Source organism: Aricia agestis, chromosome Z, assembly GCF_905147365.1.
Source record: "Aricia agestis chromosome Z, ilAriAges1.1, whole genome shotgun sequence".
Lineage (NCBI taxonomy): Eukaryota > Metazoa > Arthropoda > Insecta > Lepidoptera > Lycaenidae > Aricia > Aricia agestis.
Window position 1 is genome coordinate 8,082,625 of NC_056428.1, and position 15,743 is coordinate 8,098,367.

General features: G+C 36.0%; 1 protein-coding gene across 3 annotated transcripts in view; it reads left to right on the forward strand.

Moving 5' to 3' along the window:
- Positions 1-15,743, forward strand: part of LOC121738298 (nucleoprotein TPR) — a 64,818-nt gene that overhangs the window by 33,964 nt on the left and 15,111 nt on the right. For 2 of the 3 annotated variants that reach the window (XM_042130267.1, XM_042130268.1), the window contains exons 8-11: positions 2,897-3,025; positions 4,026-4,127; positions 10,877-11,003; positions 12,287-12,386. In XM_042130267.1, coding sequence (XP_041986201.1) covers positions 2,897-3,025; positions 4,026-4,127; positions 10,877-11,003; positions 12,287-12,386 — 458 coding nt within the window. The remainder of the gene's footprint in view (positions 1-2,896; positions 3,026-4,025; positions 4,128-10,876; positions 11,004-12,286; positions 12,387-15,743) is intronic. The other variant, XM_042130269.1, reaches the window with a different exon arrangement.

Genomic DNA, 15,743 nt, shown 5'->3' on the forward strand with positions numbered 1-15,743 from the left:
TTTTATACAATCATTTAATATAGTCGCTAAGTAGGGCGCATTATATATATAATTGGAATCTCGGAATCGGCTCCAACGATTTTCATGAAATTTAGTACATAGGGGGTTTCGGGGGCGATAAATCGATCTAGCTAGGAATCATTTCTAGAAAATGTCATTTTCATCGGATACCGGGCAAAGCTCGGTCAAACAGCTAGTACTACTATGGAAGAAAGTGACACATTGCAGCAAACATGTCGTATTAATCTTGTATATTGCAATTTCGTCGCCTTATAACAAGAATGAACGAATTGATAGTTGTTCACTCGTTGTTCACTTAACATTGCATTTACTAATCCGCTGTTAAATTTTTACTGTGGGACATAAGTATTTTAACAGTCTTTTTAATTTTCCAAGGTCCGTTAAGTAATGCCTTGTTAGGATTTAACAAACAGAGGTTGGTGAAATTGGGTCTTAGACTAAAAGCTAAGAAATAAAGGAAAATGTGGAAAAAACTGGGCAAATTATTTGAAAGGGCTTATCTCACGAACAGTAGTTAGAGTAGAGCATTTTTTCTGTTATTTGGCTCAGATAAGAAGTAGACCACGTGAAGGATCATAGGCTTTTTTGTGGACTAATTTTTCTGTGAAATATCTAATTTACGCGGGCGAAGCCGCGTGGAAAGTCTCGTTTCAAAATAATATTTCCTCGATGCACTCCATCACCATATCTATACTAATATTATAATTGGGAAGAGTTTGTTTGTTTGTTTGTTTGAACGCGCTAATCTCAGGAACTACTGGTCCGATTTAAAAAATTCTTTCAGTGTTAGATACCTCATTGATCGAGAAAGGTTATGAGCTATATTTTATCACGCTAAGACTAATAGGAGCGAAGAAATAGAGGAAAATGTGGAAAAAAACGGGGGAAATTATATGAAATTGCTTATTATATTATGAACTACTGGAGCAATTTTTATGTTATTTGGCAAACATGAAGAATAGACCACGTGAAGGGACATAGGCTATTTTTTGCTGCAAAATGTACGGTTGCGTGAAATTCCTAAATTACGCAAGCGAAGCCGCGCGGAACATCCATTTATAATAAAATCGTAGGAAAGTCAATCTGTATCTATACTATCTATACTTCTATACTAATATTATAAAGAGGTAAACTTTGTTTGTTTGTTTGTTCAATTGTAATGAATAGGCTCAAAAACTACTGGACCGATTTTAAAAATTGTTTCACCATTCAAAAGCTACTTTATTTACGAGTAACATAGGCTACTTTTTATTTTGGAAAATATAGGGTTCCGTAAGAAATTTCAGTTTTTCGGAAACAACCAGAAAATTTACTTATTTTGCGTACGCTGCCTAAACTATAAAAGATAGAACCATACAATGTTCTAAATAAATGTAGATCTTATAAATATCTACAAAAATGTCCGCGACACACTATACCTATCTATGTCAAGTGAGGCACAACAACCATTTTTAACCGACTTCCAAAAAACGAGGAGGTTATATATTCGGCTGTGGATATATTTTTTATTTTTTTTGTATGTTCGACCACTACTCCGCCGTTTGTGAACCGATTTTCAAAATTTTTGTTTTGTTATATTAGGTTTCACTCCAATTTGGTCCTATTTTCACAAAAGTGGTGATCTGATGATGGGATCCATGAGTAATCGAGGGAACTCTTCAAAATTTATATGGAAACATATGGTGATTTTGGTTTTATGAGAAGCATCCTAAGCATATGCTACCAAAACGAGATTTTGCACCAAGGTAAACTAAGGTTCCGAAGATACTAAGAGAACTCCGGATTCCTTATAGATACAAGTTTGGGGGTTTAGGCGTTGTTTTAAGAACCGAAAGCATATGCTACTATGCAAATTACATTCATCATCATCATCATCATCACTACCATGTCAGGGTCACCAATGTCACAACTCACATGGTTGTATATGGATACAATATACACACAACACCATAAAATATCATCAGTCATCACGTTATGTCCTTATTTATTTGGTATATTTCAAAGCCATTTTAATATAAAAAAATATACTTAATGTTGTTTCATAATGCTGTTTCAAAATACATAATATTTCAAGTACCACAAAATTGAACATAAGTAACAAATTCAACCTTTACTCCAGAGCGTAAGGCACATAATTAGGGAGATTTAGACGAATTCTGAAAAAGGCACAATTATAGGGTAAGAGTTATTTAATACTTTTTACTTCATATTATTATTGTTTTTACCTTGGAAGTCGGTTTAAATTTTTTATTAAAAATAATAATTAATATTAGTATAGATTAAAAACTACTGAATCGATTTTAATCATTTTTTCAGTGAGTGACATAGGCTTTTTTTTTTTTACCCGTGCGAAGCCGGGGCGGGTCGCTAGTATTGAATATTTTTGTACAATAATAATTAATACTTGGGGTGTGATCTACTATGGTAACGTGGACGAAGTCGCGGGCAACAGCTAGTAAACTATAACTGTCCAAAATTTCATTCACCTACGTTTCCCCATTTTTCGTCAAAAGGGATACAAAGTTTTTGGCTCACGTATTAATATAATATAGATAACTTAAAATATACGTTGTTGATTTAATGCAGATCTATATGGCCCTTCACAGCATGTGATTTAAATGAATATTTTCGAAGATATTACAGATTTAAAAATTGCGGGAAGTATCGAATAAGTAAGAATCGAATTTAATCATTTTTTCAGTGGCTATATATTTTATACCCGATACGAAGCTGGGTCGCTAGTACGTTATAAACCTGAAAGTCACTATAAGATTGTACCTTGGTATTTATCTAAGTATGTATCCAGAGGACCATGTGTCCAAACTACTAAGTTTAAAACATCACAATTTTTAACTTCATTTAAATATTTTTAAAGGGCTTCGAAAGATCTGTGGAGGTAGAATATCAAGTGCCGACGTCGTCGCGTTGCGATCAGGACGACGAGGGTGTTATTGTCGTCGACTCCGAAGAAGATGACGAGAGATGTACAGGAACCATGTATAGGGTAAGTTTTTGTTCTATTTGATAGTGAACATTTTTGGGCCTACCAGGAGTTTACATATGTGCAAGTTATAAGGCAAAAATTAATAGGTTGACTATATATTTTTTTCTATTTACTATTCTACGTTCCATTCTGTCTTTTGTTTCAGCCTGCGACTTTGCTGACGTGTTTTTAGGGTTCCGTACCCAAAGGGTAAAACGGGACCCTATTACTAAGACTTCGTTGTCTGTACGTCTGCCCGTCTGTCCGTCGGTCCGTCTGTCCGTCTGTCTGTCTGTCTTTCTGTCTGTCTGTCTGTCTGTCTGTCTCCAGGCTGTAACTCCAGAATGGCTATAGTTAGACTTCTGAAATTTTCAGATTATGTACTTATGTCTGTTGCCGCTATAACAACAAATACTAAAAATAAAATAAAGTTAATATTTAAGGGGGGATCCCATACAAGAAACGTGATTTTTTGGCCTTTTTAGCTCGTAATCAATAATGATAACAGCTAGGCACTTGAAATTTTCACAAGAAACTTAGTTATATTGTTACTTTAATAATGAATAATAAAATTAAATAAAAGTTAATATTTAAGGGGGGCTCTCATACAAAAAACACAATTTTTTCTCTACTTTCGCTCTATACCGGTACGGAACCCTTCGTGCTCGAGTCCGACTCGCACTTGGCCGATTTTTAAATCTTTATTTCAATAAGTGTTCCTTATATTTCTCTCGAAGTTATCGAATACGACTCGAGGCATTCGCTTGTTCCAACATCGAAGTAATTTATGCCAAAATGTATCTGATTTGACATAACTCATCTAAATCTTAGGGGCGCATTCAGCACGCTTCGAGTGTTTTCCCAAACGTTATAGCAATTGGAATCCGTGCGAGCAGAAAATGCACGTGTGAACGCGCTCTAAACGTAGCGCTTGCGATGCGTATATTAAATTCCATACATCTAGATTCTAGCGAATGCAATATGACTACTACACTCTGATCTGTTTGACTTTAACTTTCAGGAAGGAGAGGAGGATGAGGAGGACATGGAGGAGGAGCAGGAGGTGGAGGGTGAGGAAGAGGAGGAAGCCGAGGCCGACGACAGCGAAAATGTACCGCCGCAGGTGACATGCAGGGTGTAGCTATAGGCGAGGGACGTATACTATTGACGGTAGTCTAGGGACGAGTATATGCGATTGACGATAGCCTTTCCTTTTTTTTTTTTTTTAATTGAGGATTTACGCATCCCCGGCAAATTGGGGATATCGGCCGGGGTATGTGGGACTCCTGCTACCCACTAAAACCCCATGGTGTTCCACTCATCGCTTAAGGCAGAGTTGCGGGTACGATAGAATCTACCACAACTCTACCAGATTGACGATAGCCTAGGGACGTACAAGTGACTTACGGTAGACTATACTGTAGGTACTCTGCGAAACGAGGCGGTAGCGGTCATTGACCTTTTTAGTCTAGGCGCTAAATGAAAAATGCTCGCACTGTATTTAGAATATTAAAGAATAAAATTGACCTCTTGTAAAGACACAGATTATTACAGATTCATCGGAAAACCTCTTGGTAACTCTTAGAATGATAATCGCCAACTTTTTATAAGTTGAATTGATATGCTTCATATTCAATTCCAATCGAGTATGCAAAATACGATATTGCTCTTAAGATGCGCTTCTGGAGCAATAAGTGGAGCAATATGCTGCTGCGGAACCCTTCATGGGCGAGTCCAACTCGCACTTGGTCGGTTTTTTTGATTTACTCAAAGTAGTGCAGCGCCCAGAGGTTATATATATAATAAACCTCCGAAAATTGTAATAGTGAATGGATTTTGGTTGTTGAGGTGTCATTTTCTTTTTACCCGACTGCCAAGAGGGTTATTTACACTATAAAGTTTACCAAAAAAATTGTGCTTTTTATTTTTAGTTAATTTAATTAAAAAATAATATTTCACCATATAAAATCAGTCAAGAAAAAAATATTTTTTTCTTGTTTCTGTTATATATTTTGACTCTTATCCGATTGCTTACATTGAAAATTGACCAAAAACACTATTTTTAAATAAGAAAGATTGCTTTGCTAAGCTAAATAAAACTATAAGATTTTTGCAATGTTTTTAGAGATTAACGCTCGTCGTAACCAAGATAAAGGGGTTTGGGCGGATTTCAGAGTTGTAACGAAAAGTGTATTACACGCACTTATTGTGCGTATTTAATTTTTTGAGAAATTATAAGTTTTAAGTTCTTTAACGGCCGTTCCCAATATTTGATCTATCTCTGGTTTTGCCCTACTAGAGATAGGAATAGCTCACATTAGACATATTTTATGTCAATTGTGAGCTATTCCTATCTCTAGTAGGGCATAACCAGAGATAGATCAAATATTGGGAATGGCCGTAAAACGTTTTAATATCTCCAAAAATGAGTTATATAGACCAAACTTTTTTCTGATACATTTGTTGAAAATTGATTGAAGTAAGAGCTAAAAAGTTAAATGTATCGACAATTAAGAGGCTTTTTCTAGCGTTTGAAATATATTTAAACTTCCTATTAAAAACCAAAAAAAAGGTACACTCGAGGAAGTTGATTCCTAGGCAGGTGGCAGGTTTTTAAAACAGAATTATATTATATCCATCTTGGTTATTTCGTGTAAATTGCCAAAAACATAGTAACCACCTTAGCAACGAATTTATTTGTCAAGAACAAAATATAATCACTATGATCAAAAAAATTTATGATTATAAACATAGTTTATCGCGTGTGTATCGCATATTAAATCTTATATCTTTAAACGAGTATATATATATATATATATATATATATATATATATATATATATATATATATATATATATATATATATATATATGTATGGGATGTATGGGAGCCCCCCTTAATTTTTTATTTTATTATAATATTACATAGTACACATATAATTAAGACCTTGGTGAAAATTTCAAGTGCCTACCTGTAGCCGTTGTTGAGATAGAGCAAAAAATCACGTTTATTGTATGGGGCCCGCGCGGCGGAATTGTGCTATGACGTCACACCGTTACCGGGCGCCCGCGTCGTATAGTTACAACTTGTTTTGCTTATAAATCGGAAACTAATTAACGTATCCAAGTAATTCTTTCACTAATATTCTTTATTTTTGACATAGAATGTGGACTGCTAATAATCAAAATTAGGTAACTTTCTCCGTTAATGGTCATCAGGCACATTTTCAGAAATTTTTCAACATGTGCTATGTGTTTTGTGCAAAACATGAAAGTCCAAAAGTGCTATTCGTGATAAATTATTTATTTGTTAGACCTACTATGCATGATGTTTCGACGCAATATTTTCACTGAATGATGAATTCGGCGGCTACAATATAATAAATTCAGTTTGCTTCAAAATCGAGACCTCTAAAATGCCTGAAACTGTAAAGAGTGGAAAAAGGATACCGAATTCTGTTTGGGTTAATTCACGATGCATTTCGCAAAGGACATAACATTTTTAAATAAAGTATGTTTAGTTATATCCAAATAAATATTTATTATGATAAGGTAAAAGCACTAATGGTAGACGCTTTAAGGAAACATGTAACATTTGAATGTCTATATATATATAAAACTCAAAGGTGACTGACTGATTGACATAGTGATCTATCAACGCACAGCCCAAACCACACAATTTTTTTTTTTGTATGAGAGCCCCCCTTAAATATTTACTTTATTTTAATTTTATTATTAATTATTGAACTACAAATATAATTAAGGATGTTGTGAAAATTTCAAGTGCCTCGCTGTTACCTTTATTGATTACGAGCAACAAAGGCCAAAAAAATCACGTTTCTTGTATGGGATCCCCCCATATTAATTTCATTTTATTTTTAGTACTTGTTCTTATAGCGGCAACATATATACACAATCTGTGAAAATTTCAGAAGTCTTAGTACTATTACTAAGACTTCTGAAATTAATATTTTTACTAAGACTTCGTTGTCTGTCCGTCTGTCTGTTTGTCTATATGTCTCTAGGCTGTATCTCAAGAACCGCTATAGCTATACTACTTAGACATTATTATTTTTTTAAATATATTTTTCATGGCTCGAAAGTACCCAAATTATAAATTTTTCGAACCATTAAAATTTCATATCTTTAAAAATATTACAGTCTGTCAAAAAAGTCATGAAATTAAAAAGTGGCAACATCGTAGTGTCATCCCTTTTTTCTTAGATTATTTGATAGGGATGACACTACGATGTTGCCACTTTTTAATTTCATGACTTTTTTGACAGACTATAACTTTATCGTAAAAGTCATAGGACCTTTTTTATTGGTATTTCAATAAAGATATAAAAAAAATAAAAAAGTCTGTCGTCTGCGATCTCCCTATATTTTATTATTTTGCTTCATAACTGAACTGAAAGAAATGCAGGTTATCTTCAAAAATTTAAAATGATGAGTGTAACTGAAATGCAGTAGAATAATTAAAAATCAAAAGCACAACTTTTCAATAGGTAAACTTTTTTATTTATGTTATTAGCTACATATTCCATTTTTTCTTTTCAATTTATATCCACTATTACGGAAATCGAAGGTTTGCATGATTTTTACGCTCTAGGCACTGCACTAAAGGTGTCTCAGTCGTTTGAATCGCGCAGTGTGGACGTCAGGTGTTTTGGTTTGTGTCGCGTAACGCGTTCAAAAATGAACGATCAGTGTCGACAACTAATAAGTTTGTACGCCGCAAATGTATGGCTTTGGGATGCCAGGGATCCCAATTACACTAACGGGGATGAGGGAAGATTCTTGGAGAGAAATCAGCCGCAAAATGAATATTCCTGTTAAAGGTTTAAAAAAATGAAGGCTTTGTTAGGATCATACAGACGAGATTCTCCTATTTTTAACCCCCGACAAAAAAGAGGGGTGTTATAAGTTTGACATGTCTGTCTGTCTGTTTGTCTGTGTGTGTATCTGTCCGTGGCATCGTAGCTTCCAAACGGATGGACCGATATTTATCTAGTTTTTTTTATTTGAAACCTGACATGATCCCGAGTATTCTTAGCTATAATTCATCATCATCAGCCTGCTCAGTGCTGGACAATCAGGGTTTATCTGGTTCATGAAAGGCCGTTAGCAACTTGTATTCGTTTGATGGGTTTTATATTTCATTCTAGTTCGTGACATTTGTGAATATGCAATATACGTATACACATATTGATGGAAAGTTGACCAGGTGCTGCAGTATCACCTGGTAATCAATAGGATATCCAACTCCTCGCCAACTTAGAGCAGAGGTTTCGTGTTTGGCCTCATTTTAATTCTGACAACCAGTAAGAAGTAGATAAAGTATAAACAGTAAATATTTACATGCTGCTGCTGCAGCATCACCTGGATTCTATAGGAACCGAGCTTCGTATGAACCCAAAGTGGAGGTTTCATGTTTGGGCTCATATTGACGGCCTCATCGAAAAGGACATTGATAGATGGTAAATACGTTGATAGGAATTATTCTGCACTATAACCAACACAAGTTTAAAAAGTATGAAATAAAATTAAATTAAGAAATTTAAAAAAACCCTCGCCAAACAACTTTAAAAAGTAATGAAATAATATTTACTGCCTTTAAGTTCAAATAATTCCTAACTTGTGTAAAGTAATATTTTAGTCCATAATTGTTGTCAAGGTGTGTCGGGGGACCGCTAATGTAGATGTTTGCTTTGAGATTTCACATAACATTATAGTTTAAGGATCAATTCACAGCGAACCGAATGGAGATAATCAGCGACTTGGCAGTTGTTGGTTGTAGTTTACCTGGCGGTCCCCCGACACACCGTGACAACAATTATGGACTAAAATATTACCTTAGCCCGACTCGGGCTCCGGGCGGGTCCACACCAAGCAAGCAGCCTCGGGCTGCCCGAGGCTGCTTGCTTGGTGTGGACCCGCCTGATAGTCAAGGGAAGTACACGCGATTGTGCGCTTTTATAATTCTGGACGTCACGTTATCGTGGTCGCCGACTTCCACAATAAAACGTTGGGTACGTTAAATGCCCTTTTGATTTTACGCACCGCGGACGTTTTGTGCGGTTCAGAAGAGTGTACACAGACGTCGTGATGTCCTCTAACATGCACGTTAAAAAGTTATCGTCGACGGAAATTTAAAAGCGTCTTCATATTATATTACCATACATTTCCATACATACTTCCGTATGTTATCGTTTTACCGCGGACCGGATATTACCGCCACATCCAAAATTATAAAAGCGCACAAGTGTGTACTCGCGTATGCCATTGTCGGTAGTCTATGGACGTATACGCGATTGACGGTAGTCTATGACCGTATACGCCATTGTCGATAGTCTTGGGACGAGTATACGCGATTGTCGATAATAATCTAAAGACGAGAATACGCGATTGACGCGTTATAGATATATTTTTTTAAATTGTGTTGCCATTTTATTTTTTATTTACTGATACATTTGTTTTATTTTTTGTTAATTAAATATGACCCTCGTCTAAAGAACACTCTGTATAATATACTGTCAATGGGTGAATTTGGTGATGGGTATTTAATATTTTAACGCTTCTATAAAAACAGCGGAGCAGATTGTTAATTTGCAGTACTGTGTGTTATATTAAATTAACAGGATGGCATTAACGCATATTCTGTACTAATGGTTTTTGATTTATCATATTAATATTAGCTGTAATGACATTTGATGACAGCGGTGTTTGTCGCCATCTTCTATAGTGGAATTAAGGGCCAACTCACACTTACCACAACCACACCACGTCGCAACGACAAAATGTCGTCAAGCAGTGGTTACGTGTGACTGGTGTCGTTGCAGCTTTTTGTAGTTGCGTTGTGGTACCGACAAAATATCGACGTGGTTGCGTTGTCGCCAGTAGTTGCGATGTGTTTACGTACGAAAGTCAATGAAACGGAGGAGGCAAGAGCGCGGGCGGTGTGCGCGCACTGTCATTGCATCGACGCAACGTTGTGTTTGCGATGTGGCCGGTATCACACAAGTGGTCGACATGGATTGCAAAATTTGGTACGTGTGAATAGTCCAGTTCATATTTTACTATACGAAATGTACGTCCGACCACGTGGTGTGGTTGTGGTACGTGTGGGTTGGCCCTAAGGCGTGACCGCACTCGTTTGTATGGAACGTGATGCCGCTGCCGCCATAGTGTCGCTTAGTGCGGTCTCACCTTAAGTTCCTGCTACGTGTTACGTTCTGGAAAGGGAGTATCTTAAAATTCACAACACAGTTTGCGAGAGTAGAGGACAGTAAATTTTCACATTTTTTCATGGAATTTTTCATGAAAAAAAGATTTGATTTTTTTCTTCGCTATTTACCTATTATGGTGAATATACGTTAAGCAAAAAAGGGTGTTGTTGCTGCTGTTTATGTTAATGCTGTTCGTGCATGAGCCTTAGCCCTCCAACTAATAAAACTGCCCCCTTAGACAAAGTATATTTCGTTAAAAACTATGACGAAATTCGTTATCAAAATGGTGCGGTTTGACTTATATCATCGCTAAATGACATTTCGCTTGCGAAGACTAAAGTCAAATCCCATACATTTTGATAACGAAGTTCGTCATCGTTTTTAACGAAAGAGACTTTGGCTACGGCCTCAGTTTATAAAATTTATAACTCACCCTATATTTTGTGTTTATCTTTTGAGCTCTTCTTTTCGTTAAATGTTCTGCGAGATGATGAATTAATATTTAATTTCTTTCTTATCTGCTAAGTGACTTTTTTTCTACAGACAAGACGAAATATAATGTCTGTATTATCTTTTCATTATTAAGGGGGTAGTTGTGTATCGTGAAACTGCTCACAATGTTAACAATGTGCACTGTGTGTAGGAGTCCCCGGCTCAGTCGCCGGAGGCAGGCGAGGCGGCGATGGGTGAGGAGGCGGGCGAGGGCGCGGACATCGAGGCGCCGCCCGCCCCGCACCAGCAGATTGAGGCCATCAGCAGCGGCACGGAACGTAAGAGCAAACTCTTATGATAAAAAACTAAGGGTGGGGTGCGACTTGCACCAGAGGCGTGGTTATAGTTGAGGTTAAGGTTATCGTCAAATATGGCGTCCATTATGGACTTTTACTAGGGATTTGGCAGTTCATTTGACATTTTGTTATGGTTTAAGCGTTTTTCTCCGCAGCGGCGGCGCCGTGTGTAAGGGCAAATAAAACACAAGGATGAGTAACGGAGCGGCGCCGCCGCGGCGTTTTTATAAACAGCCTTATAGTTTCACGGCCGTTCCCAATATTCAATCTATCTCTGGTTTGACATACAATCGATCGCAGCTAACAGTGAATTGACATAAAATATATGTCGCTAATGTCTAATGTGAGCTATTCCTATCTCTAGTAGGCAAAACCAGAGATAGATCAAATATTGGGAACGGCCGTAAGTAAGTTGGTGCAACCCACCTTTACACCCGTATCATCCTTTAATGTCATTATCTATGGCATATTTTATCGACAAATTGGCTTTCAAATTTTTTTTCTCTCTCACGGTTGTAAAATGGCAGCCATTTTAGTTTTTCTCGGGCGTTCACACTAATCTGATGTACTTCTCATGTAGATATCCTATGAAGATAAAAAAGGTTTCATTTGATAGCTAAACTTGTGGACTACGCTTACACAGGCAATATGTTATAAATTTCGTGGAATCAAACATAGAAAAACCAAAGTTTAAGAAAAAAAAATTGCATTTTTTAATTAATGGCTTTTTGTGAAAATTCTAGCACATTAAACTGGTTCTTTTTTGCTTAAAAAAAATAGAGGAGGTTTTCATCTTAGTAGTCCACAAGTTTAGCTATCAAATACCATACGATTGCAATCGATCACTATACATGACACCATTGTTTGTGACATTCATGACACCCAGCAATCACTCGCGCGATTATTGCTAGTAGATTGTTGATCGCTATTTTTAACCGACTTCCAAAAAACGAGGAGGTTATATGTTCGGCTGTGGATATATATTTTTTTACGTGATAAGGTAGCGGACCTTAGGTGAACAGTCTAATCACTCTTTTTACACTTTGAGCTACTTCCATTGTGTACGTGGACTACGTGCGGTGCATGATAATATATAGATAACGGTGCATGATATAGATGATACGTCATGCGTTTACACATGAATGGGTAAACGCATGACGTATCATCTATAAAGAGGGGAGAAGGCCCCCGCGTTTTACACTCATAATTCATATCTAATTAGGACTAATTTTTTATAACACATTGTTTTTTATATATGCCTGTAGCGAGCGGTGCTTTGTCGCTGGGTGGCAGCGGCGGCGACGACGCCGACGACAGCATCGTGCCGTCCACACCCACTCTCTACGTCCCAAGACGTAACGACGGGTTAGTTTTGTTTCTATTTAATTAAATATTAAGTATACAGATTAAGAAAACCAATTCAATTAATTTATAATTTGCTAGCGTGATATGTTTTTTTAACTTTTGGTCTTTTTTGGTTCTTTTTGTTTTTTTTTTTACTTTGACTTTCGGTCATTGCAACTTTGTGCTGTCTCCCGCTTTATATGGGGAGGGAATCTGGAATTCTTTCTAATACGCCTATTTTCTTCTGATTAATTTCGTTGCGGGTCCCAAGACAGCTTTAGCATCTCCCTCGGGCTCCCTGAGATCATATCAAAGGGTTTTCATGGTTGGATACCGCTGTCGATCCTGGCGACGTAGGAGATACAGTGGTGGGAATGTGTCGTGGGCCAAAGCCCGTTTTAAAAAAAATAGCGTGATATGTTCACTATCCCTTCCAAAGTGTATTATCGTAACCCTCTTTCTTTTCTCTCATTCACAAGCTGCTCAAGATCTTTTAACTCGCTGTTTTACCCTAGCTTGATTTTTTTTAACGTTTTAAAAACATTTGCATTATGCTTGTGTATAGAATAAACAAGTTCGAAAATCTACAGCGACTTGTTTGGTGAACTTGCTGTCCCGAAACACTACAAACCTCAAAGTAACCTGACTTTATGAATGGCTTATAACTACACTAGCTGTTGCCCGCGACTTCGTCCGCGTGGACTTCAGTTTATAGCGCGCGATGTCAACAAAATTGGTGTCAAAAGCTAACCCTTATAAATATATAAAAAACCCTGGTATCCCTTAAATCAAAACAGCTGTGCAGTGTGCACATAATTTTTAAGCTTATTTAGCCCCCCAATTACACAACTTTACCCATAAACTATTTATCATTGATAGGTTTAAGGTTACGTCACTGCATAGATAAAGTACTGATTTATTAAATAACGTAAAAAAGAAATAACAGTCGAAAAAAATCGAATGTAAGATAATACCACCTCTTATAGAAAGACTTTTGGGCAAGCGTTAGTGCGATGTAAAAGATGCACAGCGCCATCTGTTATGAATTTTTGGAACTAACGAACAAATTTACGCATTTTCACCCCCTTACAACGCTTTTTTCCAGTAAAAAAGTAGCCTATGTTCTTTCTCAGGCTTAAGACTATCTGTATACAAAATGGTAGTTTTGGCGTGAAAGCGAGACAGACAGACAGAGATACTTTCGCATTTATAATATAAGTATAGTTTTGTTAAACTTTACTCAGTACAATTATTATATTCACAACACTCAAATTAGCGAAAATGTTGCTAATTTAGCGCATGCAGTCAGGTGCCATATTTTGCAAAGTTACTTGATTTTTGCATAAATATCTATTATACAACGTCGATAAAATAACAACCTTTTATTTAAACAACTGTATTTATTTAAATTGTGTAAACAACTGTATTTATTTTAACTGTATTATTATCTATACATATTATTATAAAACAAAGTCGCTTTTTTCCCTCATGTCCCTTTGTTCCCTTTAATCTTTAAAACTACGCAACGGATTTCGATGCGGTTATCTTTAATAGATAGAGTGATTCAAGAGGAAGGTTATTATAGGTATAATAACATTCATTATAGATTGTGCGTTTTAAGATGATATGGGTGATACATTATAATTGACAATAGTAGGGAAGTTACCTAAAAAAATTAATTGATATTTTAAAAATATCGAATCACTTCGTAAAGGAATTGCAATCGAAATTATCGATTTCGTACTGACGTTTCAGAGTGGCGCCGGCGATTTAAAATGGCCGCCCTTTTTATCGATTTGATTTCGATTCAACAGTGTCAATCTATTGGCATAAGTTTCGTTTCATGCATCTGTCATTTTTCAAATATTTACGTAAAAAACTCCTATTTTCACATTTAATATATTTTATAACTTTATAATAATTAGTTAGCATTTAGCAACTCTTCATTTTTATTCATTTACAATTATAGGAAACATATAATTTATTACATTTTGACTTTTTTTGTTTTCTTGTAAAAAAATCCGTAGCAAGGAATATGAGAACTGTCACCCATATCATCTTAAAACGCACAAACTATAAATAGTGGAGAAATACTGTTATCGTTGGGGTTTTTAATGTGATGTCGTAAATAATTACATTTTTTTTCCGCTTATATTGAACCCTACGAGATTTAACAAAATAATGTACCAAGTACTGTACACATTGAAAAGGTCTACAGAAAACTTCGCGTTGGTATATGTCTATCTCATATGGATATCCCACAATAACATTTTTTGTCATTTTCTTTTTACGACAAGTAATGGCTAATTTTCGAAACAATTTTAATAAATACAGGATTAATCCTTATCCAATTAAATAACTTAAATACATTGTTGATTTAATGTACTTACATCTATATGGCTCTTTACTGCTTATGACTTAAATGAATATTTTCGAAGATATTACAGACTAGCTGTTGCCCGCGACTTCGTCCGCGTGGACTTCAGTTTATAGCGCGCGATGTCAACAAAATTGGTGTCAAAAGCTTTTATAAAAAAGCCCTGGTACCCTTTAAATCAAAACAGTGTGCACATAATATTTCAATTTTTTAAATTAAACTTTATATTTTATGCCAAATTTTTAAGCTTATTTAGCCCCGCAATTACACAACTTTACCCATAAACTATTTATCATTGATAAGTTTAAGGTTATGTCACTGGCTTTCTGCATAAATAAAGTACTGATTTATTAAATAACGTAAAAAAGGAAATAACAATAAAAAAATAATCGAAAATTGAATGTAATATAATACCACCTCTTATAGAAAGACTTTTGGGCAAGTGTTAGCGCGATGTAAGGCCATAGGAACAGCCCAATGATAAAATTTCCGTGCTCCTAAGTATCCCTATCCTCAAATGTGTTTTCTTTTAGATATCCCTATGTTTAAAATATCTATTCCTAAATAGACTCAATTTCAAATACACACACTGGCAAAATTAGCGGAACATAGGTAAAAAGGGCCAAAACTTGAACTCAAGTGGGTCGGGCTGTCTGAAAGCCTTTTTTATAGCTTCTAAGCTCATTCAAGAAATAAAATATTGAACAAAACTGGCAAGTTGACAGGTTTTTATAGCAATTATGCCCTAATAAGTGTTTTTCGATTATTGACGTTGTAAGTGTTCCTGATAAGAATGGCGTTTTAGCGGGGTGCAAGGTATGCTCAGCTCATTTGATTGTTTGGTTTTTGGAAGACCACATTGCTTAGATACAAAATTAGTGATTTCCCAGCATCTGCGACAGCTAGAGCTGTAACCACGATAGAGAAAGGTCACACCGTCGCCGTCCGGTCAGTCAGGCCTTAGGTGTGTCGGCTTCCGTGGTTCATCGTAACTTTCAACG